Here is a 26353-nt window from a genome sequence, read left to right as displayed (position 1 = left end):
AGCCTGTGCAATAGGTACCTCATCTGTCTCTGTCACCTGCCACTCTTGTTGGAGTGGCCCGAACAGTGTCTGGTGCATTAAAAGTGCTCAATAAATATCAGTTAAATAAATGAGAAGCTTCTCCCCAAACAAGATGAACTTGGGGGGCAAGTGCTTGTTCAACAGCCCCTGCAAGTGCCTCCAGAGGCTACAAAACAGTGGTTTGCAAAATGTGGTCCCGGGTGCATCACCTGGGAACTTGTTAGAAATGCAAAGTCTCGAGCTCCAACCCAAACTTCCTGGCCTGCAATGTTTTAACAAGCTCTCCAGGTTGATTCTGTTACATGTTAAACTTTGAGAACCAAGGCTCTAAAACTATGTCCACAGGTCCCCTAAGAGCCCCTGAAGAACCCATTTGCAGATGGAGAAGTTACAACTGTGGCCAAGCCTCGCCCCAAACTCATATTCTTGATCCCTTCCCTTTCCCCAGACCAGTCCAGGGTACAAAGGAGAGCTCGATCATTCGCCCTATCAGGTTTCGAAGATAGGAAACCCGGGGGTCTGGAAGCAGGGGGCGGGGCATTCCCCTCGGGAGTAGAAGGCGGGGCCAAGGGTTCTGAGCCCCGCCCCATCCCCGTTGCCCCGGGAAACCCCGGGTTGTAACAATAACCCGCTGACGCGCTTCTGGGAGGGATCCTGCAGAGTCCGTGGGCGGGACAGCTGGGCTGCGGACCAATGAGAGAGCTCGGGCCCCGCCCCCGCGCCCCCTCCCCCAGCGCTGAGCAGGGGGCGGGGTCGCTCCCGCCGCTCCTCCCCTGCTCCGTAGGCGGCGCTGTTGCGTGCGGGGGCTGCGACGGGGTCGCCCTGAGCCGGGAGCCCCGCGCCTCAACCCCCAGCCCACGGGCGGGGCACGCGGGAAGGCCGAGGATTCCGTGGCCGCGGGCGGGCACGCCCCGCCCTCTCCCGCGCCGGGCCCGCCCCCTCCCCGTCCCCCGCCCGTCCCGAGGTGCAGCCGGCGCTGAGCGCGGCAGGCGCGGGAGCTGGCGCTGGAGCCGGAGCGGCGGCGGCGGCGGCGGCGGCATTCACGGGGCGGCGGCGGCGGCGGCGCGGGCTCCGGCACGGGCTCGGGCTCCGGCATGGTGCAATCCGGCCTCGTCCCGGGAGAGCGGGGCCCGCGTGCGGGGCCGGCGCCGGGGGAGCGGCGGCAGCGACGGTGGCGGTGGTGGCTGCAGGCGCAAGCAGGCGGCAGGTGCTAGAAGCGGGGCTGGGCGAGGTGTGTGCCCGCTGGGCTCCGGGGCCGCCGCTCCCTCGCTGCTCCCATCTTTCCCTCTCTTCGGGATTCCCAGCGTGTCCAGCCCCCTGTCTCCGCGCCCCGGCCCATGGCGCCCCGCGGTTGAGCCGGCGCCGCCAGGGACCCCTCCCGCGGGCCTCCCCGGGGCGCGCAGATCCCGGAGCCGCCCGCCCACCCTCCGCGGAGTCTCCCTCCCTTCCTCGCCCGAGCCGGGCGGGACCATGGCTGCTAAGCTGCGAGCGCATCAGGTGGACGTGGACCCGGACTTCGCGCCGCAGAGCCGGCCGCGCTCGTGTACCTGGCCCCTGCCGCAGCCCGACTTGGCCGGCGACGAGGACGGAGCGCTGGGTTCAGGGGTGTCTGAGGGCGCCGAGGACTGCGGGCCGGAGCGCCGGGCTACGGCCCCGGCGATGGCCCCAGCGCCGCCGCTGGGCGCGGAGGTCGGACCGCTGCGGAAAGCGAAGAGCTCCCGGCGGAACGCGTGGGGGAACCTGTCCTACGCCGACCTCATCACCAAAGCCATCGAGAGCGCCCCGGACAAGCGACTCACGCTCTCGCAGATCTACGACTGGATGGTCCGTTACGTGCCCTACTTCAAGGATAAAGGCGACAGCAACAGCTCGGCGGGCTGGAAGGTGGGAGCGTCCGGCTGGGGAGGGGGGCTGGGGTCGCCGGCTGGGGATTCCAGGGGCCGCTAGGTGCGTCCGGGTTCCCAGTGAGTCGTCGGGAGGGAGGCCCCGGGGCACCCCTTGGGGTCACGGAGTGTGTGCCCAGGGAGTGGGGCTGGCCGGCAGACAGGCGGGGGCGTGCTGGGAGCAGCTGTGTGCGTGCTCTCGATGCAGGGTGGGAGGTCTGGTGAGGTGACAAGGGACTGCTACTTTGAAGCACCCCCGAGGGACACCCCCACCCCATCCTTGGCAGCAGAGCAGAGGAACCCATTTCCAGGCCTCGGGTATTAGGGGGCCCCCCTCTTCACCCCCACGAGTTTGCTTTGTGTGTTACTCTTGTTTTATACCCTCTCCACCCAGGGCACCCTCCTTAAAGAGCCGGAATAATGATTTGGGGCCAGCCCCTGCTTTCCCCCCAAATCTTTCCCACTGTCCTCCCTGGAGCTGGCTCCAGGGTAAGGAAGGAGTGCCACCCTGAGCCCACAGTTCTTCCTGTGGTGTCAGGAGTTCACCCTAGGGCACCAGCCAGCCTGGGGTGGGGAGCTGGTCAGGTGAGCTGGGATCTGACCTCTCCACGGGGCAGCTGCTCTTCCCCCTTGCCTGGGTCAGCATGGTGATGACCTCTGCTGGTGTGAGGGCAGGGTATTGAGGACTGGAGATCTGTCCCTGCCCACCCCAGGCTGTCTTCCACTCTCCTGGCTTTCCCAGCCCAGATGGATTGGGAGGGGAGGGGAGGGGAGGGGAGGGGCAGGGGCACCCCAGGAAGGCCTCCGTGCCATCCAGTGGAAAGGGGGGAGCCATCTTGGGAGAGGACAAGGGCTTGACTGGATTGTGGCCTCCAGACCCTCCTCTGGCCGTCTTGTCCAGGAGTGGGGATAGTTGGTGCCTTTGCAGAAGGAGGAGGTTGTAGGGGCTGTGCCTAAGGCCTCTGAGCTGTTAGGCCTCCTGTGGGAGAGGGGTCTCTGCAAGGGGGGCTTGCCTAGATGGAGGGAGGGAGCTGTGCCTAGTGGTGGCTGCAGACAGGGTCAGGGGAAGGAGGTGTGCCAGAGGAGGAGGAGGCCTGTGGACGTGGACAGCTCTGGTTGCCCAGTGGCTGCCTCGTAGGGGCCACAGTGCTCTGACCTGGGGGCGCGTGACTCTCAGGCTTCTTGCTGGCTGCTTCTCTGTCTCTCTCTGACCACTATGGGGGTAGAGGCACAGGTTGGAGGCACTCACGTGAGTCTCCCTCCACACCCTCTCTCCAGTCCCCTTGGTCTCAGACCCCACCAGAACACTTATTCCTCCTAAGTGGGCACTGCTTTTGGGTTTTGCAGCTTTGCTCCCACCTCCCTCCCTGTCCCCATGCCTTGTCCCACTGTTCACTTCTCCCTGTAGATTTCCTGTCCTCAAGAGCATAGCGTTTGGATGCCTCTTCCAGGAAGCCTTCCCTGACCCCTTTTAGCTAGCTAAGGACTCCCCCTTCTCTGGCTCTCTCCCCGCCTGTCACAGGGCTCAGTCTTTTGTGTCTTGTTTCATTTCCCTTCCCCACACCCCCTTTAGAAGACAGTGGCAGTGTGGGAGCAATCTCTGTGCCCACAGCAGCCAGCGTAGAGCCTGGCACTGGGGAGCCGTCAGTGCTTATCTGGTGAGAGTGTGAGGAAATGGGTGGCTGGTGCAGAAGATACTGAGGCTGGGGAGGGTACTGTGGGCCAGAGTAAGCTAGGAGGGCTTCTTGTAGGAGGTGGAACTCCGCTTGAGCTTGATGGATGAGGGCTGGTGGGGGACGCTGGCAAGAGGAGACATGGGGCTGGATGCTGGGGGAGAGCTGCAGTTCATGCAGGGTCTCGGGGTCAAGCCCCGTGCCAGGCACCTCTGGGCATCGTGTCCGGTGTCTCCTTTAGTGCCCTCAGCAGTCCCTGAGGTGGGTTTTACTGTCACCATTTACAGAGCTGGGCGCTGAGGCGCAGAGTGGAGGAGTGAACTGCCCAAGGTCACACAGTCGGTAGATGGGAAAGCTGGACTCCAATCCAGGTGTGTCTCCCTCCGAGGCCCCATAGAGTCTCTGGAATAGTGTCCTGCTGGCACTGGGTGTGGGAGGGGGACCCAGATGGCTTTTGAACAGGGGCAGGTCTAAATCCTAGAATGGGACTGGGAATGTGCTTGGAGATAACATAGTCCCATGAGTTCATTTCTCAGGCGGTGTGACTGAGGCCCCGGAAGGGGACGGAACTCCTTAGGTCGCTGGTGAGCGGCAGGCCTTGGATGACGGCCCAGGTCTCCTGCCTACCCACTGGAAGTGGTTTCCACTGCACCACGGTGTTGGGGACACACTGGTCCTCCCTGCACCTGGCTCAGGAAGGAAGGAGCCCTGGCAGGCGGGTCCTGAGCTGGGGCATGGGAGAGGGAGCCTGAGGCTTGGGCTTGTGACCCAGGCACTGGATGAGGGCTGTTCAGGGGGGCCTCTGGCCTTTCTCATCTCATTCCCTCAGTGGCTGCCCTCATTCTGCCCCACCCCCCATCCTTTTCCTCCTCTCATTCCTGCTCCCCACCCCACCCCACCCCATTCCCATTCAGTCCCTCCAGGAACCCAGTGGAGGGATAATCCCCAGCTCCTGGGGCCAGTCTGTGCTTAGCAAGGCTTCTGTACACCTCAGGTGCCAGGCCTGGGGCTGGGGCCCATTGTTCCTTCCTCCCTCCCCTCCCCCACATAGGTGTTGCACCTGAATCCTTGGGGTGTACCAAACCCTGTATTAGATGGAGGATGGGGGACCAAAGGGGAAGGCGTCGGGCCTGCCTTCAGGATGCATCAGGGCTCCACACCCAGGCTGTGTATTTTACAGGCAGGAAGGGCTGGGGATGGGGGCAGGGGTGCAGGGAGGGCAGGTTAGACCCCCCTGGGAGCCCAGGCAAATCCTCACAGAGAAGGTGGCACTTGATCCGGGCTGTCTTCATTGGGGGGCAGAATTTGGGAGAAAGTCTCTCCAGGGATGTTGACTGCATATGCAAAGGCAAGGAGGTAGAACTGTACTAGACCATTGGGCGGGCCGGGCCAGAACCAGTAGCTCCTAGGGATGGCTGGGAGGCAGCACGGGAAAGGAGGAGCGGGCCAGATCAGGAAGGGCCCACATGCTTGGCCTTTGCCCTGTGGTCCCACCTCTGATGTGGGGAGGTAGTCAAAGGTGCTGAGGATAGAAACAGGAGGAGGCAAGATCAGCAGCAGGTGACAGGACCCCCAGCAAGCTGAAGCCTGCAGAGAGGCTCGGCTTGGTGCTGGAGACCCCACTGAAGAGGCTGATAGTGTTTCCCTCAGGGTGGAGGGTCTCCAGGCCCTGGGTGAGGACTTGGACAGGAGGTCCTCCTCCCTCTGCAGTGTCCTAGAAGTGTGTTTGTCCGACAACCGGGTAGAGCCTCCCACTTCTCGGATGCTCCAGCCCCATCTTCCCTGGTGCACAACTCCTCCAGGCAGCCTTCCAGGCTGCTATGGGTCCTGGTGCTCCTTCCATTTAGCGGCCCCTGGAGTTGTTCTTCCTGCTTTTGTATTTCCTGGCTGCCAGCTCCCCTGAGAGCTCCCAGGCCAGGCCTGGGTCCCTCCCATTCCAGTCCCCAGGCTTGATGGGGGAGGAGCACAGTGGATGGGGACTTCCCTTTTCCCTCAGGGCCTGGAGCTGCCCTGTGGTTGGGGGATGGGGTCTTGAGGGGTGGTGCTACCCCCATCTGGCCGAGGCTGGCCAGTAGGTCTTAGGTGGGGTGGAAGGAGGGACCGATGGAGAGACCTCTGGGAGAGGGGTCCTGTTACAGCCAGGCTGAGCAGTAGTTGTGAGTGCAGAGGGCTCCCGCTTCTCGCCTCCTTCCAGCTTGCTCCAGCAGGGCTCCCTCCTCCTTCTTTGTCCTCCGGGGATCCCCAGCCCCAAGGGCTGGTGGGGGTGCGGGAGGAGGCGGTGTGAGCCCCGGTTGGGGGGTGTCCTCACCCCCCGCACTGCACGAGCTGGGGGCTGGCAGCTGCCCGCCTCCTGGGCACGAGCCCGTGCCAGCCGCTCCTGGCACAGTTGCTGGCACGCCCGGCAGACTCCCACGGCCACCTGCTCACACCCACCCACGAGCGCTGGCGCGCTGCGGGCCCTTCCGGCTTCCCGGGCCTCCCGGCGCCCCTCCCCCGCCGCCCGGCTCCGGAGCCCCCACCCCAGTCCTCTGCTCCCCACCGGCCCCCTCGCTCCCCGCCAGCCCCTGGGCCCGGCCCCCTCCCTGCGCAACTTGGGGAGCTCTGGAGTCTGGGTTGCGGGGAGGCCCCCTGGGTTGCCGCGGGGAGAAGGGGGGAAGCGGAGACAGACAGACGGACAGACAGGGTGAGGGCCCCGCCTGCCACCTGGCGCCGCTCCAGCGGGACGATGGCGGGCAGCGCCGTGCCAGGCGGTAATTGCAGACAGACTAATTTAAAGAGATGAGACGGTTATTTTTAACTCGTGTTAAGGTAATGAACGGCGCGGGGGGTTTGCGGGTTCGAAAGTTCAGCGCCCCCCAGCCCCCACTTTCTGCGGGTTGGGGCCCCCCTCTCTGCACACACCCTGAGGACTCCAGCTTGGGGACTGACTGGAGTTGGGGGCCTCTGCCAGAGACGGGGCGGACTGAGAGGGCCAGGAAAGAGGCGCCCCCTAGTCCAGCGCAGATCCGTTCACATTCTGGCCACCATGTTTCCAGAGGTACTAGCATCCCTGTATCCCAGGGGGAGAAGTGACTTGCCCTGGGGTCGCGTCCCTAGGAAGTGTCCGGCCTGGGACTTGAACCCCTTTCTGACCCCCAAACTCAAGCCTTTTCTGTGCCATTGGGGCTGGAGGAGGGGGCTCGTGTTTGGATCTTGAAAGGGTGCAGGCTCGTTCCGGGCAATCCACAATCATGTCTTTGAGCAGCAGTTGGTAGTGGCCACCGCACAGGGTCCTGGGGGTTGTGGAACCCCCCCTCTGTCTGGGTCCTCCGAGGAGTGGGGGTGGGTGGTCATGAGCTAGGTGTGGATATGAGCTTCTGGGATAGGACGTACTGGCTATAGCAGGGGAGCCCCCTCCTCACGTCACTGTCTCCCTTACCTGTGGGAGGCTCACCAGCAGCCCCTCCCTATTTGCAGCCTATGAGCTTGCCTCCCAGCTTGGGCGTGGGTACGCATGCCCCCCCCCCCCCCACCCTCCTTCCACCTCCAAATCAGACTTCAGGTCTCCAGGGAAGGTGGGGAGTCATGGAACCCAACATTACTTTCCAAGCCTCCTTCCCCAGCTCCGTCCCCTTCTCACACACCCCTGGTGACTGAGTGGCTGCCCTCTGGGACTGCCCATTGTATTGCAAGACAGGTCTTAAAGTTGTTAGCACTTCCTTCCTTCTCCCTGGCAGTGGTCCAACCCCCTGGAGCATCACTTGTGTCCTGGTATATTAGTTCAGCTGCTTGGGGTCAGCTGGAGCTGTGGAGTCGGAATTGCTGAGGGGTGGACAGAGCATCCACAGAGCACCCGTGAGGGAATGTGATCCAGTGTGTGAGCTGGAGCAAAGCTCTTCCCCATTCTGGTCCTTGGTGTTCTCTTGGGTGTCCAAAGGGCCTTAACTGGATCCCTGGTTCTTTCAGGCTGCAACTGACACTGTCGGGTTCTAGGAGCCATGAGGGGTTAGTTGGGACCCAGGGCACAAAGCACCGATAGGATTTCTCATGGGTGCAAGCATATGATTGATTGATTACAGGTGTGGATGGACTTGAACTTGGGATTCCTGCTTGGGGACGCCTCCCCTGCCCCTGGCAGTACCCAGGTGGCAAACATTGAACACAATGAATGGAGTGCTCATGGCAGTCTCAGCGGGCCCCCGGAGCAGGCAGATGGGGGGTGCAGGGTGCTGGGTGGGCATTAGCTAAGGCTCTGGGCCCTGGGTAGGGTGCTCAGGGGGACAGCTGGATCTGGAGCGCCCCCCTTCCTCCTGGCACCCTGGTTACCATGGAAACCAACTCCTGTTTGGGAGGGTTTGGCTGTTTGCTGCCTCTCCCCACCCCCCAACCCATATGTGGAGGTGGGAGGGGGGCCAGGTGGCGTGTGGGGGAGGGGCCTCCCACACCCTCCCCCTGGGGCCTCCCTCTTTGCAGAGAAACCTTTCTGGTCTCTAAAGAGGGGTGCCTCTTGTGGGAAGGGGAACAAGAATTAACGTCTGGGTGCCAGGCAGTTGGGCACTTCGCATACATTCCCTTTTTATATCGTCTCTGGATCCTGCCAGATATGTGTTAATAGCCCCATTTTGCAGTTGAGGAAATGGAGGCCAAGAAAGGTGAAGTCACTTGGCCAGGGCAGCATAGCTGGGATGAGGCCGAGCTCAGATTTAGACACAGACCTGTCTGTGTTCCCCCCTGTGCTGTGCAGCCTCAGCCCCACACACCCTAGTGCTCCTGTGCCCCGAGGCTCACTCATGCTCCAGAACCCTCTGGGGCTCCTCAGTTCCCCTGCGAGCCAACCAAGCTCAAACTGCTCTGTTTGGATCCCTGGGCCCTCAGCTGGCCTTGGCCAGGCCCTGCCCGCCCTCCTGCTTTCCCTGCTGCCTACGATCTCAGGACACCTTTGCATTTGTCACTTTCACACCCCATACCTGCTGCCGTTGTCAAATGCTCATCGAGGGAGCTACTGACTCATGGACTGATCCCTTGTGACACCCCTCAGAAACTAGGCTGGGTGCTTGGGTGGATTGAATACAGGCCCACCTCTCAGGTGATTCTGGAACCCACTACATCTCTCTGAGAATCCCTACCTTAAATCCTTCATTGTTGGCAAACGTGGTTGACAATCAGAGTCAACCTGGAAGTTTTTGAATAAATAATACAGGTTTCTAGTCCTAGTTCAGTGGCTCTGATTCTAACAGGTCTGTCTAGTGACGGACCAGATCCTGAGCCAGTGCCTCAGGTGGTAGTGTCCCGAGCTCCTTCTTGTACCTCCCTTCTGCTCCCAGTGTAGACCAGCTTCTTCTCCAAGCAGGCGGCCCAGGTGAAGCCCCCTCCTCTCCTCACTTTTTTGTTTCCTCCAGAGAATTGAAAGCCATGCAGTCAGGTCCAAGGGACTGACTCCACCGCCCCGACACCTTCCCCCTCGCTTAGGAATCACACTGCATAGACACAGCTGGAGAGGATGAAACTAGCAGCCGGGGCTGACACCCTGTGCCACTGGGAGCCTTTGGCTACAGGAGGGAGGATGCATGTTGGTGTAAATTCTCAGCAAGCCTCCGGAACTGGACCAGTGAGGAGCTGAAAGTCACAGCCCCTGTTCTCTGATAGCTCCCTATGTGTACAGTGCCGGGTTGTTCCCACAGGGTCCAGTCCAGGGGCCTTAGCATGACACTCAGGGCCTTGGCCCCCTGGTCCCAGTCAGTCTCTCCAGCCACATCACTCCGACCTCCTGCCTTCTGACCCTCGAATTAGCCACACTGAACTTTTCTAGCCGGGGGTTCAACCGCCATGTGCCATTACACATGCTTTCATCTAATTCTCACAGCACCCTGTGAAGCTGGTACTGTGACTCTACCGGTTTTGCAGAGGAGGAAACTAAGTCTAGAGAAAGAAAGTGGCTTTCATTGTCCCCTGCTGTAAGTGACAGAAATGAAATTCCCCAGGGCTAACATCTCCCTAGCCCAGAGTGCTGGCCAGGCCTGTCCAAGCTGATCACGCCCTCCCTGGGGGATGACTCCAGGGGTACCTGGCTCCCTTTCTCAGACAGAGCTCCCTGAGGGCAAGCCCCGAGCAGCCTAGTGTGGTGTTTTCTCCCCACTCCCACGCCATTTGCAAGCCCAAGGCTGCTGACAGCTTCCTCCATTCACCTTAACTACAGGTGTAAGCCACCCAAGACAGTGCTGCTCAGAGGAACCAGACTGGCTCCCTGACCTTGAGTGGCCCACAGGTCAAACTGGGGAGGTAAGATGAGGACTCCTGAATTTGACTCAGGATAAAGATGTCTCAGGGTCATGAGGGAAGGCCACATAATGAGCCCTGGGTATTCGGAGAATACCAGATATTGTCTGGGGAACCAGACAAAGGAGGCCAAACCCGCCTTTAGGAGCCCCATGAGGTCCGGTTCTGTTGGTCAGAGCACAGCAGGACTCAAAGCTAGGGAAGCAAGCTGGGCTCTAAAGGAGAGCAGTCTTGAATATCAAGCCAGGGAGCTGGCACTCCACACTGGGGAGTGATACAGGCAGAGAGATCATTCGAGGATGATGCGGACAGGGGGAAAGACAGGCTTGGGCACCCAGTGTGGGCCTGGTACTGGGGTCCAGGGGAGAAGATGAGCCTGAGAGGGTAGAGGCCCAAAGAATCCAAGAAGCAGGCCTGAGGTCCCTTAAGGATCTTAGAAGTGAGACAGGGTGGTGTGCTTATAGGAGTCTTGGAGGCAGTGGGCAGGAGCGGAACCTGGCCCTGGGTGGCCTTGGGCAACTGAGCCTCAGTTTTCTCCTCTACAAAGTGGGATAATGATAGGACTTATGCCCGAGCAGATGTCATTACTGCTATACGTTGCTCTGAGAAAGGAAAGGAATCCCTTCCCCACTGCTGTGTAGGGCGGGGATCCTGGGCCCTGATCCTTGAGAGACACTGACTTGTGCGAGTGTATGTGTGTGCTGGGGGCCAGTGGTCCTTCCTCTGATGCCTCCCTTTCTGTCCGGAGGTGTCGGCTATTCAGGATAAGCTTCAACCTGCCCCCACTTGACCCACTGCTTTCTGGTCTGCAGAGCTTTCCTCAGGGCTTGGGAGGGAAGCAGGCAGGTTTTAGGCTCTGTATTTTCACAGATGAAGGCAGTGGTTTGCTCAAGGTCACCCTTGAACCCAGGGCTGCCTGCCCCTGGACACGGGCTTCTCTTTGCCCACTGGGGAGGCTGTGTGACCTTGGGCATGGCCCTTCCCTCTCTGGCTCTCTGGCTCTCTCCCATCCAGAGATCCGAATTCCCCTCCCCCAACACTCTGGGATGCTGTGTTGCCTCCTCCACCCCGTCTGTCCCCTCCCCCTGTCCTCTGCTGGCCTTGCCTTCTCTGTAACCTGAGCTGGGGCTGTGGGGGAAGGGGGCTTGCCCTCTGCCAGAGGCACCTGCCAGCAGAGCAGATGTGAGGGGATGGAGGCCCCCTCCCCCCAGGGGATCTCAGGCTCTTAGCCCAGCTAGGCTGGGGCTGGGGCATGCAGCCCTCAGCACACCCAGCCCTGGCCTCTGGCCTCTACACCCAGAGCTTACCCTGGGCACTTGTTCATTTTCCAGCGGGCGTTCATGCTCCAACGTGTCCCGCAAAGACCTCTCAGTATCCAGAAGACAGATGGCAGATGAGGGCTGGTGCCCCGGTCTGGGTGGGCTGCCTTGGGCTCCTGGAGCCCCTTGGCATGGGGACAGAGGGCCAAGGGCAGCCCCTGGGGGAGAGGCCAGTGTCTGTGCGGGTGGCCGTGCCCCTGGGAGAGCAGATGGTTCTCTTGGCGCTGTGCCCACTCTTCCTCTTTCCCCCCTAGGAGCCAGCCTACAGGGCTGGGGCACAGCTGCTGGGCCCTCCCCAGAGCTGGGCCCAGGGCAGGGCTGGGTGAGGTCACCGCAGCTGCTCCCAGGGCCTGGGGCAGGGCTGTAGGGAGGTGCTGCCTACAGAGGGGACAGGGCTCAGATTGAGGAGAGATAGGGAGAGGCCTGAATGGCTTTGCATCTAGGGATCCCCATCAGTCTTGGACGAGGGAGGCAAACGTCTGCGGAGGAGTTGATGAGCCAGTATGGACAGCAACCCCCTCCCTCCCACTCCTACCCCAGGCCCACCTGGGAGCTTGTACCTGGCCTGGGCGCCTCCTTAGACGCATCTCAGGGTGGGAGGAAGAACAGGGGCCCTGGGTGTGAATTCCAGCAGCACCACTTATACCACGTGACCTTGGGCAGCTCCAGGTGTCTCTCGAAGCCTCAGTTTCTCATCTGTGAAATAGGCATACTGAACCAACACAGAGGCTTGTTAAAAAGACAGTAAGATTTTAAGCGTTGTGGCAGCATGGCGCGTGGCACACGATGAATGTTCAGTAAATGGTGGTTTCTCTCCTCCCTTACTTTGCTAAATTCTCCTGAGGGTCCTGGAAGCGCTGAGGAAGAGCAGGGAGGGGGCAGAGGCAGCTAGAGCTGGCGGGGAAAGCAGGGGTGAGGATGAGGAGGCAAGGCCTGGAGCTCTGGCCTGAGGTTTTGCTGAACAGCAACAGCACAGAATTGCCAGGTCTGAGCGGTTCACAGCCGCTGAGAGCTCCGTCCTGTGTGTTGACTTATTATGAGCCAACGGTTGCTCCGCAAAGTTCAAGTAGCAAGGCCAACTCATACACACTCACATTCTGGTTGGTGGTTCTGTTTCTCCGCAGTGGCGCTGAGGTAGGAGCGGCTACCTTTGGGACTTGCAGAGGGAACTGGAAAGATGTCACAGAGCTTGCCTTGACGGAGCAGCAGGAACCAGCCAAGCAGAGACAGAAGGAGGGGCAGAGGGAACAGGAGTGTGCAGAGACATGGCGGTGTCAGACCTCCAGGGGGGCTGGGGCCCAGCGGGGCTGAAGGGAATGCGGGTGATGAGGCGGGAGAGCCTCAGAGGGCCCGTGTATGTCAGTCTGGAGTTGGACCCAAGCCCACAAGTGATGAGAAGCCATGGGCTTTTGGGTAGAGGTGGGCCTCGACTTCTGCTGGTTTGCTTGTACCGGGCTTGGCGTATGGGCTCCGCTATCTCTGGGGTAGGCCTGGGGGATGTCTTGGGACCTCATGCCTTGCGTTCGACATTTTGCTCCTCCTGGCCCCTGGCTGCCCACTGCTATTCCACCGCTGACCCCAAGCCCAAGCACCTGTTGACACCTGTAGGCCTGATGCCCCCTCCACCTGCCCTCCTCCGCTACAGACCCTGCTACCGAGGATTTGCACACGGCCTCAGGCCTCTCCAAGTCAGCCCGTTCAGCCTGGAAGCCTGTCCGCGCCGAACACCCCAGCTTTAGCCCAGGTGGCAGAGCAAGTGACCCTCAGAGAGACTGTGACTCCAAGACAGGCGTGTGTTGCTGGCTAGCCTGGGGCCCCGGAGTGGGGTGTGGCATAAATGTTGGGACGGGGGCTGCTCCTAGGGCTCTGAGTCAGGGAGGGGATGAGATTCTTGACAGATAGGTTCTCATCCAGGTCCCAGCCTTCCCCGTGAATATCACGATTGTTACCCTCTTTTATAGGGGAGGCCCAAGGTCCCATGAATGAACTTGGGATTCCCACTCTGCTCCCCACCTTTCTTCATGCAGGAAGGAGGGGGAGGGCAAATGTGAGTCATGGAGGGGGCCAGAGAACTCACACAGCCCAGGGAGGCACTCAAGGGAGGAGCTGGAGCTGGAGCTGGATGGTCATCACCATTGGGTAGGCAAGGTCCGCTTCCTGAGGGAAGGGCTGAGCTAAAGCTGGGACAGTGGTGAAACCTGGAGAGATGTCCAGACCTGGCTTTGGGATTGGGCGGATGGACATGAGACCTAAGACTAAACCCGGGAGGGTCCTGGCATTGCCCAGATGTCAGGACGGCCAGGAGGTAGCATGGGACTCGTGGTGGGTGGGGGACACAAGATTTGGGTCTCCTGCCTGACGAAATCCAGGAAGCTTGGGCTTGAGAACCAAAGAGGGGATGGCCATTGGGGTGGGCAGCAGGACAGTGTCCCTGCCACGTGGGGGAGGGCATGGGAAGAGCCCTGGCTTTGGAATCCAACAGCCCTGAGACCCGGACCTGGCTCCATAACTTCTCAGTTTTGTGGCCCCAGGAGTCATTGAGCCCTTAACCCTCCTGAGTGCAGTTTCCCCGCTTTGTAACATAGCGGTACCTATTGGCAGAGTGGTTATCAGGCTTGAAAGAAGAAATGTATCTAAAGAAGCCAGCCTGGGTCTGGCACGTGGTAGGTAATGGTAATGCCCTTCTCCTGCCTTGGTATTTGAAGCACGTGTCAGTGGTGTGCTAGAGCTGGCTTGCATGGGCTCATAAGAGCCAGTCCTGCACACTTTTCCCAGTTCTATAGTCAGTGATGTCATGCTGGCAGCTTCAAGTTGGCTGCGATGGGAGTATCCATGCCGCAGAAATCAGCAAAAACTACAAATCAAATCGAGTGGGATCTTTTCTCTACTGGAGAGCTGGAGGAAGTCAATCCTGTGGGCCCTTTTTAGCCCGAGAGGGACTAAATGGAAAGTGGTTGGGCAGAGCAACCTAGGACCCAAGGTCTGCGGGCCCTGTAGGGCCGGTGGAGATCGGACATAGTCATAGCGCCAGGCAGCCCTCTGTAGGCAGGGGACAGGGACATTGCCACATTCTCCCTCCCCCCCCCCCCCCCCCCCGCCACCGTCCTGGGGCTCTGGCAGGCTCTGGCTTGGAGGAGGAACAACGGATGGGGTGAGCTATCAGAGAATGGAGCTGTACTGGGAGGAGAAATGAGGTTGTAGCGGAAGATAAACGAGGTTGTACTGTCAGGGAATGAGGTGGTACTTGGAGGCAAGGTGAGCCTGCATTATTAGATAAATGAGGTTGTACTGTCAGGGGATGAAGAGTACTTGTAGGAGAGATGACGTCCTGCTGGGCTAGTCGGGTTGCACCGTCAGAGAACACAGCCCACCACAGGCAGAAGGAGAGACTCCGACTTGGAGGATAAATGAGGGTGTCCCGCTGGATAAATGAGGGGGCCCGTCAGGTGAATGGAGTGCTGTTAGCAAATGAGGTTGTACTCGCTGGATAAATGGGACTGGTGTGCTGGATAAATGGGGTTGTGCCGTCAGATGAATGCATTACTGCTCGTGGGCGAAGGGTGTCCTGGGAACAGATGAGGGTGTCCCGCTGGATAGATGAGCTGCCACCACCAAATGGATCAGACCCTGTCCGTGAGGGAGGCACCGTCAGCAAGGACAAGGTTGTTCTCTTCCAACTGGAGCGTCTTCCGGCCCGGGTGGGACAGGCTCTGAGAAACCTTGGCCGAAGCAAGCCCTGGATTACTCCAGTCTATCTGGGCAGCAGGACGGAACAGGATGGGGGCTGGGGAGGGCAGCCGCACGTTCACCTTGCAAGGCCTTCTTCAAGTCTCTCGGAAGCCCTTATCCTTCTTTGCAGTTCCCTCTGGATCGTACTGCTCCCGACTTGTTCCATCCCATGCTTGTCTCTCGTCCTGTGCTCCCTTCTTTCAGCCCAGTTTGGGGAAGCCCCTCTCATGTGCCAGCTACTCTGCGCAGTTTCCTTTCGTTCTGCCTGCAACACGGTGTTAACCCCCCTTTACTATCTCTCTCTCATTCGTTCAACGAACATTTATGAGATGCCTAGTATGTGTCAAACACATGGGGTATGGTAAAAATGGACAAAAATCCCTCATGAAACTTATATTCTAATATGAGGGGAACCAGATGATAAGTAAGTACAGGGGCATCTGGGTGGCTCAGTCAGTTAAGCGTCCAACTCTTGATCTTAGCTCGGGTCATGATCTCACAGTCTGTGAGTTCGAGCCCTCCTTCGGGCTGTGTACTGACAGTGCAGAGCCTGCTTGGGATTCTTTCTCTCCCTCTCTCTGCATCTCTCTCTCTCTCTCTCTCTCTCTCTCTCTCTCTCTCAAAATAAGTAAAAAAGATTAAAAAAATAGTACAGAGTATAAATTATACATTAAAAAAAATTTTTTTAAACATTTATTTATTGTTGAGAGAGAGAGCACAAGCAGGGGAGGATCAGAGAGAGAGAGAGGGAGACCCAGAATCCGAAGCAGGCTCCAGGCTCCCAGCTGTCAGCACAGAGCCCGACACGGGGCTCGAACCCATGAACCGTGAGGTCATGACCTGAGCCGAAGTCAGACGCTTAACCGACTGAGCCACCCAGGTGCCCCTAAATTATACATTTATATGATTGATATATGAACTTATTAATGTACAGATTTATATATAAATTATTAATTTAGAAAGTGATCATTGCTTTAGAAAAATTTAGAGCAGGTAAGGGGGCCAAGAAATGGCAGGGAAGAGGAGCAAATGGTGGTCAGGATGGGCCTCATGGCAAAAGACGGTATCTGAACACAGACTCGGAAGAGAGGAGAGATTGATGTGGGTGTCTGGGTGAACGGTTTTCCCCTGAGACAGAGGCCCCAGGGTGGGATTGTGCCTAGCAGGTTCAGGGAACAGGAGGGAGGGATCAAGCGGGACAGTGTTAGGGGAGGAGTCTGAAGGGTCACGGAAGGTCTTGGCAAGGTCAAGGTGGGTTATGGCAAGGCCTTTGTTCTTTACTCTGAGATGGGGGGGCGGGCATCAGAGGGCTCTGGGCAGCACTGGACGTGATCCAAGTTATATAAGGGATCACTGTGACTGCTGGGTGGCGGAGGGCTTTAGGGAAGCTAGGGTGCAAGCAGGTTGCTGTTTGAGGAAATAGAGGTTCAAAGCACCTTGCCCCAGAGTTGCACTGCCATGGAGCCCAAACTGGAATCCAGACCCAACACCAGAGGCCATGGACTTTACCCTGCATCAGCCTCCTCTCCCAGGTGGGTGAAACCCCAGGGGACCAGCCACCCTAGCCCAGGCTCTGAGGGAGAGTGGGATGGGCATGGATGTAACCCACTGTCCCTTCCCTCTCCCCCGTGATGGCCTCCCTCCTGCTAACCTGCCCCAGGCCTGCGTGGAGGTGTGGGAGGTGTGAGGCCCCAGAAGCCAGGCCCAGCTCTGGGCACAGGGGAGCCCGGGCATGCCGGGGCTGTGGCTGTGGTGGCGGGTTGCTAGGTGACTCCAAGAGGGAGCCCTGGTTACTGCTGCCTGGCAGAGGCGCCTCCCTCCTCTGCCGCCCTCACCTCCTCCGTGGCCTCTGGCCTCCCAGGAGGCCTTGTGGGTGAGTCGTGATCTGCGCTCGCCACTGGATCTCGGCTGAGAGCTCTGACTGGTACCAGGTGGCTGGGCCCTGAGGAGCCAGACGGGGCTTCAGGACTGGGACTTCCTCAGGGGCCACAGCCCTGGTGCACACCTGGTACCCAGCTCCACAGTCAGAGGGCTAGTCCTTGCCCAGCCCTGGGCCACCTCCCTGGGTGACCTTGAGCGAGGTACGGCAGCCCTCTAGGCCTCAACTGCCCCATCTGGCCTGCAGAATCCCCTCCACAGGGGCCTGGTTTTTGGTGAGAGGGCCAGGGGTGCTGAGCCGGCCTAGCTCCGGGCACCCCATCCCCGCTCCCTGGTGGCTTGAGTGTGTAACACTCAGTTTTGCATTAGATTCCCTATACCAACAGAGTTCCCCTACTTACAAAAAAAGAAAAAAAAAAAAGTTTGAAAGCCTCTGGACTGGACGATTTCAAGAACTTGCAGTGTCGACAGTTGGCACAGCTCATCGGTGGCCAGGTGGGGGAACAGGCCCGGAGAGAAGGACAGGCTTGCCCAGGTGAGGCTTGGGGGAGTGGAAAGAGCACCGTGCTGGGGGCCAGGAGGCCTGTGCTCAAATCCCTGCTCTGCGACTGGGTCCTGGGCAACCTTGGGCAAGTCCTTTCTTCTCTCTGGGTTGGACCAGCAACGGTTTCAGACTGGAGCTCAAGCCCCCAGGGGTACCTGGCCAGGCACGGAACAGAGTGGGGAAGGGTGCAAAGCTTCATAGGCCCAGAGCATATGCTCTTGGTACAGATAATCTAAAACATTATTTTTATATTCACGAAACTTAGATGCATTATGAAGTACAATGCAAAATCCCCCTGAATGCTAGAAATGGAAGCACAAGGCTTAATAGGAAATTTTGACCTTGCAACGTGCCCCCAGTCCTCCCCTGCTGCCAGCTTCTAGGGATAGTTTACATGGAAAGTTTGAGAAGCACTAGAGTACTGGCTTCCTAAGATTCTTTGGAAATTCCCTGACTTGTTTCCCTCTCCCGTGGTGGAATGTGATGGCCTTTAGTCTCGAAGTGAGACTAACCCGAAATCCACACCTGGCTCTGCCATTTGAACTGTGTGACTGGCAGCTTACTTAGCCTCTCTGAACCTTACTTTCCTCATCTTGAGATAGGGATCACAATCTCGGACTTGGATGGAGTTTGATAGAATACGTGAGATAAAGTGCTTATAACACCTAGGGCTGAACAAGCAGGTACTGAGTAGGTGCCAGCACTTGGCAATGTCCTTCCTTCTCTCCTGCTGCCAGCACTCAGAACCAGGCCGGCACATAGTGACATTGATCATTGATAAAGAGTTGTGTTCCCTGACCAACCTCCAGCTGGAGAGGCTAGGAGGTGGAGCCTCTGGGAAGCCAGACAGTCCCATGGGGAGAACTGAGGCCCCTGAGGCCTCTGAACACAGGTGTGGAGGAGGGGCTAGGGAGCCAGGTGTAAGGGCAGGAGTGGGAAGGGGGTATCTACTTAAGGGAGCACCATTCCCTGGGGGTCTAGTTCCCCTCTTCTCAGGGCCCCAGGAGAAGCCAGGCAGGGCAACGCTGAGAGGGGCCTTGGAGTTGTCACCTCCCACGACCGTAAAGTGCCAGTGATAGAGAGTTGGGGTTGGGGGGAGCAGGGCTTGAGGGGTCAGGTCAGTACCTAGAACTGGGGTGAGAGTGGAAGTATATCCTGGGTGACAGGAAGGACCCCTCCTTATGGAGACTGATGGGAAGGAGGCAGGAGGGAGGGCCCTCACCCGTCAGTGGTTATGGGGCTGGGCAGAAAAATGAATTACGATTAGGTCCATGAACTGGCTAGATCTGGGTAGTACCTGGCATTGCTGCCTGTGGGATCCTGGGCAAAATTACATCATGCCTCTGGGCCTCTGTTCCCTGGTACAGTGAGATGGGGTAATGCCAGCTTCCCAGACTTGTTGGTGCCTACCACAGTTATACTCAGGACACGATATTAGGGAGGTAGAGACAGAGCAGGTCTGTTGGGTGATCTAAGAGTGTGGTCTTCTGGCCAGAGTGAGGGCTTTAACCAATGTTTACGAGCACCTGGTGCATTCATCGATCGGTACCCACACACATGACCTCAGGTAGTGATTTTACAGCTTTCTGAGCTTTCATTTCACTGAATGGTGCCCATTTTTGCCAGAGTAGTTCACTGAGGCCCTGAGGCTCATAGAGATTGAGTCAGTAGCCCATGGTCACGTAGCTAGGTGGCCGAAAAGAGCTAGGCATCCTGCCCAGCTCTTCTGATAGCCAAGCCCATGCTGTTTCCATGGCAGTGCCTGAATCCGGAGGTCAAGGCCACTAGGTGGTAGGCGCCCAGGCTCAGCATAAGTTCTACTCCTTCAGGTGCCTCTGGGGAGCCAGGTCATTGGAGCTATGGCCCCCTCCCCACCTTCTTTGCAAAAGCGGGCCATGACATAGGGAGCACTAGAGGCTGGCACAGCAGAAATTTAGAAGAGAGGGTGTGCAGGGTGGCAGAGGTAGAGCCCAGGGAGGTACCCAAAAGGGCTGTGTAGCCTTGGACAAGCCACTTCAACTCTCTGAGCCTTGATCTTCTTGTTATAAACGGGGATTATGCCACTTGATTCGTGGGGACTTTGTGAAGCTTCCACCAGGAAGGGGCTTTTGGGAGCAGAGTTACTGTGTGTCAGGTGGTCAGGAAGGGAGGGTGGGCTGGAAAGCTGGGCTGGCCTGAAGGTGGGCACTGTGTAGAGGTGGGCTCTGAGGTCCCCAGGGCTGATGGATGTGCTCTGAGGAGCTTGCTGGGATCCAAGACTTCTAAGGGTTCACAGGGGCTCACAAGAGTTGGGGGAAATTTTGGAAGAGTTTCGGGCCCATACCCACCTTAGAGACCCCCCGCGTATTCTGCTTTCCCTGGCCAGGCCCTCCCAGCAAAGGGTTAACAGCCTTCTCTACCTGCAGTTGCATTTTAAAGACACGAAATTAAAGCAGGTAATTTATTCTCCCCACACACGAAAGAGCAATTAGTTCTAAACAGGGCTTAATCAGTCACCGCGAGATTGATTTCTGGAGCCCTGGGTTTTCGGGCTCCTGGCGCCATGCCAGGCTGGGGAGGGAGGGGGCAGACAAATGAGCCGTGGAGGCATGAGCCCTTACATAATCTGCTGGGGGGCCCTGGCAGCCTGGCTAGCCCCAGGCGGGGCGGGGCTGAGCTGGGGAGAGGGGGCCCTGCTTCAGCTCCCTGAGAGTAGCCCTCAGGGTTCGGCCAGGCCGCCTGGGAAAAGGCCAGGCCCAAAGCTCCAGCCCCACCCTCTGGGCAGTGGAAGGGGGGCGGTTCTGGGGTAGAAAAGGTGGGTATTCCTGTCCAACCTGGTACTTACACCTGTTCTCCCACACACACCCCCCCACCCCCACCCCCGACCCCATCCACCCTTCATTTCTGTTTGCTCCCACTGCCCGTTCTGGCCCTTCTACTTCCTCTCTCGCTTTTCTATTTTCTCCCCCTCCTCTTTTCCATCACTTCCTCCTCTTTTCCCATGGTCTCCTTGCATCCCACTCCCCCACCCATGTCCTTGTCTCTGGCCACAGAACTCCATCCGGCACAACCTGTCGCTGCACACCCGTTTCATCCGCGTGCAGAACGAGGGCACGGGCAAGAGCTCCTGGTGGATGCTGAACCCCGAGGGCGGAAAGACAGGCAAGACCCCGCGGCGGAGGGCCGTGTCCATGGACAACGGGGCCAAGTTCCTGCGCATTAAGGGCAAGGCGAGCAAGAAGAAGCAGCTGCAGGCACCTGAGCGAAGCCCCGATGACAGTCCCCCAGGCGCGCCAGCCCCGGGGCCCGTGCCTGCCGCTGCCAAGTGGGCCACCAGCCCGGCCTCGCACGCCAGCGATGACTACGAGGCGTGGGCCGACTTCCGCGGCGGCGGGAGACCCCTGCTCGGGGAAGCGGCCGAATTGGAGGACGACGAGGCCCTGGAGGCCCTGGCGCCGTCGTCCCCGCTCATGTACCCGAGCCCGGCGAGCGCGCTGTCGCCCGCGCTAGGTGCGCGCTGCCCCGGGGAGCTGCCCCGCCTGGCCGAGCTGGGGGGCCCGCTGGGCCTGCACGGGGGCGGCGCGGGGCTGTCCGAGGCCCTGCTGGACGGCGCGCAGGACGCGTACGGGCCGCGGGCCCGGGCGGGGACGCCCGCCTACTTTGGCGGCTGCAAGAGCGGCGCCTACGGCGGGGGCGGGGGCTTCGGGCCTCCGGCGCTGGGCGCGCTGCGCCGCCTGCCCATGCAGACCATCCAGGAGAACAAGCAGGCCAGCTTCGCGCCGGCCGCCGCGCCCTTCCGCCCCGGGGCGCTGCCCGCGCTGCTGCCGCCGCCGCCCGCGCCCAGGCCCGGCCCGGTGCTGGGCGCGCCCGGGGAGCTGGCGCTGGCGGGAGCGGCCGCCGCCTACCCTGGCAAGGGCGCGGCCCCGTACGCGCCGCCGGTGCCCTCGCGCAGTGCCTTAGCCCACCCCATCAGCCTTATGACGCTGCCCGGCGAGGCCGGCGCCGCGGGCCTGGCGCCGCCGAGCCACGCGGCCGCCTTCGGGGCCCCGCCCGGTGGCCTCCTGCTGGACGCGCTGCCGGGGCCGTACGCGGCCGCTGCCGCCGGGCCGCTGGGGGCCGCGCCCGACCGCTTCCCGGCCGACCTGGACCTCGACATGTTCAGCGGGAGCCTCGAGTGCGACGTCGAGTCCATCATCCTCAACGACTTCATGGACAGCGACGAAATGGACTTCAACTTCGACTCGGCCCTGCCTCCGCCGCCGCCTGGCCTGGCCGGGGCCCCGCCCCCCAACCAGAGCTGGGTGCCGGGCTGAGGGCCGCCTTCCCTCGCCCCCGGGCGCCCCGCCCCGCCCCCAAGGGGCTTCTGTCTTCCCGTCCTGATCCCCTGGGCCCCATCCCCATTCCAGCTTCACGGGGTGGGGTGGGGTGGGGGGATCCGGGAGGCAGCCCCAGGTCTGCTAGAGAAGTCCCTCAGAAGTTTACCCCTGAGGGAAGTGGTAGGGAGGGGCTGGGGCACCTGCCATTAGTGCCCAAACTCCTGAGACCCGCTCCACCTCCCTCCTGGGGCAGGAAGCCTGGGCGGAGCGGAATTTCGGGCTGGGTGGGAGTGGGGACCAGCCAGGCGGGCTGCTCTGGTCGGCGATGCCAACCGGGAGATGTGGCACGGGGCCAGAGGCGGTCTGAATCTTCGTTTCATTTGTGAGGGCCGCGACGGATAGCCCACCCCAAACTCCAATCTGATTCCCAACTCACACCTTCCCACTGGTCTTAGCCCCACCCACCCAAGCCAGGAACCCCCTCCCGAAAACACCCACGCCTACCTATTGGCTGTTCACCCTGAGCTGTTTCCCTTTAGCCCTAAGCCACCCTTAGAGCCCCCATACCCATGATTCAGCCCCTCCCTCCTAACCCTGCAGGCCCTAACTTCTCCTCTCCTCTCAGGTTGCAGTCAACCCCCCCCCCTCACTTCCCCCTACCCCCCGTACTGGTCTCAGCCTCTCCAGCAGGTCTCAGCTCCGGATCCACCCCCCAAACCAACACCCCTTTCTCCGTTCCAGTCCTGCCTCCTCTCCCGTATTTATAAGTGTCCGGTCGGGGCGGGCTGTGGGCGCGGCGTCCCCGGCGCATATCGTAGGCAGTGTACCGTGGCCGTGCCGTCAGCGTGTGCGTGTGCGTGTGTGCCGTGTCGAGGCCGTGTAGAGTGCATTGTACAGCATATTTTCATGAATAAAATTGTTTTAAATATTTCCCGCGCCTTGGGCTAGCAGGGGTGGTGGTGGCAAAGGAGGATAATTGGCAGGAATCGTTGCGGGAGGGGGGTTGTCCCTGTGCCTGAGCCCCTATTGTGGTTTTGTGTCTCAGTATATGTCAGCGTTCACTGATGCCTGTCTGCTCAACACACATTGGTTAAGCGCCTACTGAGTTCTGGACGCTGGCGATGTGCCTGTGTGGAGCTCTGCACCTGTTTGTGTGAACATATGCATGCAGGAAGTTTCTGGTTTGGGGAAATTCTGTCCTGAATACATAAGCCTGAGAGGTTGGGAGAGAAGGCACAGATATTCATTGAGAACCTGTTCGTGTCGGGTCCTGCATTAGGTATGATTTTTGTTCCCATTGTACAGATGAGAGAAGAGGACCTGAGAGGGAGAATGGTTTGGGAAGGCCTGTTGGGATAATGGAAGGGAGGCCTTTGGAGGCACACAGACTTCTCTTTGAATCCGCTCCCTGCCACTTGCCAGCTCGGTGACCATGAGCAAGTTTTCAACCTCTGTAGTCTTACTTTTCTGGTCTAGACCACAGAAGAGTAGCATCCCAGAAGGTGGATTTCGGCTGAGGAGGAAATGAGGAAGGTATGTAAAGTGCTCAGCCCTGCACTCATTCATTCATCCATCCATGGAAGCTTCCGTGGGCATCTTTATTTTTTACTTTTCCCTCACTTCCCCATAGCGAGCGCCTTTAAGTGCCAAGGTCTTGCACCAAGCATTGGGACCGCCAGAGAGAGCATCATAGGCACAATGTCTGCCCTCAAGTAACTTAGAGGCTCAAGGGGACACAAGTGAGTAAACAGGAGATTATCGATCAGAGCTGTGATGAATGGAGGAGACAGGCTGTGGGAATGAATGACCCTGCCGCACCTGTCCCGGGCTTGAGGCATCGGGAGGTACCTGGAGGGGGTGCTGTCTCAGCTGAGCCTTGAAGAGTGAGTTGGCATTGGGAAGGGAAGGGATTCAGACAGAGAGGGAATGGCATGTTCAGAGGCCCAGAGTCGAGATCACGTGGGTTCCAGAACCAAAAGCAGTTTAGTGTGGCCAAAGCTCCGAGATGGAGAGATTACTGATGCCGGAGAGGCAGATGGGCCAGAAGAGGGAGAGGATCAGTGACCGGGCCAGCGGTGCTGTTGGTGACTCAAACCAGGAGGGATTGGGGAGAGCAGTGGGGGGAGAAGGGGAAAGGATGAGTTCCCATAAGTTTTGGATAGAGAATCATTGGGACTGGTTTGGGATTGGACACAGGGGGTGAGGGAGAGGGAAGAGTAAAGAGGTGTCTGGTTTCTAGTTGGGCACTGGACAGACAGGGCCATTCCCTGAGAATCGAGGCAGGAGGAGCCCAGGGGAAGGTGGCATGCCCAGCCTCAGACAGGCTCCATCTGAGTTAGATTCTATGGAAGCCTTGGGATTTGGGAGGGTTGTTCAGCACTATGTCCACTGTGTGAATGGCAGTCCCTGGCACTGGGCAACATGGTGGCCTGGGGATGTTCAGCTGGATCGTGGAGTCAGAAACCCCGGAGAGGGAAGAATCAAGAGCACAGAGGTTGTCACGGAGGTGTTAGGAGTGGCTTGGGGGATGGTGCTGAGTGGGAAGAGCAGGGCGGCCCCAGGGCTGCTCCAGGGAACACCTAAGAACACATTGGCACAGGAGGAGGAACCCACTTGCTGAGAAGGAGCAGCCGAAGGGAGAGAAGGAGGAAACCCAGGACACTGAGCTCCTAGAGTGTGAGGAGGGCGTGGCCCTAGAAATAATGCCTAGTGCTCTTACCTTTGGGAGCCTCACTTTCTTGGTCTGGAAGTTGGGGCAGACGCACCTGTCTCAGACCCATTTTGAGGAGTGAACAAGATTGGAATTATTCTCTGAGGTCATACTTCCGGCAAGGGGCAGAGCAGGGTTCTTGCCTACACTGTGTACCTCCAGTGCCCAGGCTTTCCCGTGGCCCCCACTGCTTCTGGGCACTGCACCCACCGAGCTCAGAGCCAGCAGAACCTTTAGAGGTCCTGGGCTAAGGGGTGGGGGGGGGCAAGACCTCACTGTGGGGTGTGCTGGCTGTCCTCACTGGGTCGGGAGCCTACAGAGAGGCTGATGGACTCTCCCTTGGGACAGATGCCCCAGCCCCAGCCCACAAGCAGACTCCAGGAGAGCCCAGCTGGGTCTGGGCTCCATATGGGCTGCAGAGCTGCCCCCACCCCGAGCTGATGGAGGGTGGGCTGCTGGTATGCGTGTGCAGGTCTGTGTGTGTCCATGTAGCCCTATAGGCATCGGTGTGGGCCTGTGTGCACGCGTGCTGGGTGAGGGGCAGGCTGGGTGATGGTTGGGGTCTCCCTGTCTGTGCGCATGCCTGAATGAGCTTGTGTGTGTGTGTGTGTGTGTGTGTGTGTGTTGGGAATTACAGCGTATCCATCTCCCAGTGTGCCCACATGTGCGCCCGGGGCTATGGAGTCTGTGCACTGCATGCTTCCCTCTCTGGGTGTGTCTGGCGTCTTGGCACATACCTCTCTCTGGGTGCACCAGAGAGAGGTGGTAGCCTGCCAGGAGCGTCTTCTGGGCTGCTCTGCTGGGGGAGGGTTGGGGAGGGACGCATCGGGACACTCCCTACCCTGGGATGGGGCCAGGCTCATGAGCAGGGAGCAGCGAGACCACCTCAGAGTAAAGACGCCTCTGCCAGGCTCAGGCCAGTGGTATTCCAGAGCCAGCGTCTGTCCTGCTGGGCCCCCTCAGGAGAAAGGGGACAACGCCCCTGCAGCTGGGGGGCTGCAACTGGCCCTTCTCTGCCAGCCTTGGAGCCCAGCAGACGCGCCCCCCTCCATGCCCACTCCCTGGGAGGCGTCTGACACATGATTTATTCATAAAAAGCCATTATTTGTGCCAAAGAACTGAGCCGCTGCTTTTTAAGTGCTGATAATGCTCTCGGCCTCCTTGCCTCTCCACCCCCCACCTCCTGTCTCTCTCCTCTCTCTCTCTCACCTTCTTGGGGCTTCCCATCCTTTCTCCTCCCCTTTTCTCCCCGCTTCCCTCACCTCCCTTCCTATTCCTGTATTGTTCTCCTCACCTCTCCTCCCATTTCTTCATTCTCCCCCCCCCCCCGCCCCCGACCGTCACCCCACTCACCCGCTCCACAATTAGGGGAATCAGGCAGGGCGGCTAGAGGCTCAGAACCAATTGTCCCGGACTGGGGAAGCCAGCCTGGGGTCCAGGGCTCCCCACCCTCCACCTCAGTCTTCACCTCTTCAGGACTAGGGCAAGGCGGGGAGGAGGAAGAGCCTGCTGGGAAAGGCAGGGGGAGGGTCTGCGGAGGCTGTCATAACCAGCTCCCCCTAAAGGCCATGACTTTAGCCCCCCCATTAGTCGCCCCATCCTCCCAAAGAAACGTTCAATCTCAAGAGCAGTGCCCTTGCTATGCAAATGCAGATTCTTGGCAAGCTCTGTGGGCCTTGTCCCCCCCTCCCCCACCCTTGTGGCCCCTAAGTGCCCCCTGGAGAAATTCTAGAGCCACCATTACTCAGGCAGTGCCAGGAGATCCTGGCATCAAGGGCGGCACTTGGGGTCCTGTCACTGATCGCCCTCTGTGCAGACAGGAGGCAGCAGAACGAGTATCACAGATGTGAGCGTGGATGCACACTCACACAAGGTTCTTAGAAGCAGACATCACAGATCCACGTGTGTGCGCTCTCATGCTCGCACGTGCACACACGCAGGCATGCACACAGCCACACACCTACTCATGCAGACAGAGAGTCATTCCTCCCCTGAGCACCTGCAGCGGGGGCTGAAACTCTTTCCCCATTCAGGTCCCCCGTTCGT

General features: G+C 59.5%; 1 protein-coding gene across 1 annotated transcript; it reads left to right on the top strand.

The window, feature by feature from the left end:
- The first annotated feature begins 835 nt into the window (after positions 1-835).
- On the top strand, positions 836-22527 carry FOXO6 (forkhead box O6). The gene is made up of 2 exons (XM_060626260.3): positions 836-1905; positions 20335-22527. Exons 1-2 carry the CDS (start codon positions 1492-1494, stop codon positions 21592-21594), a joined length of 1674 nt encoding a protein of 557 aa, XP_060482243.1. The 5' UTR covers positions 836-1491; the 3' UTR covers positions 21595-22527.
- Positions 22528-26353: the final 3826 nt, after the last annotated feature.

This window comes from Panthera onca, chromosome C1, assembly GCF_046562875.1.
Source record: "Panthera onca isolate mPanOnc1 chromosome C1, mPanOnc1 haplotype 2, whole genome shotgun sequence".
NCBI classification, from domain to species: domain Eukaryota; kingdom Metazoa; phylum Chordata; class Mammalia; order Carnivora; family Felidae; genus Panthera; species Panthera onca.
Note: the sequence above shows the minus strand (reverse complement) of the source record. Positions and strands in the feature narration are given on the sequence as shown.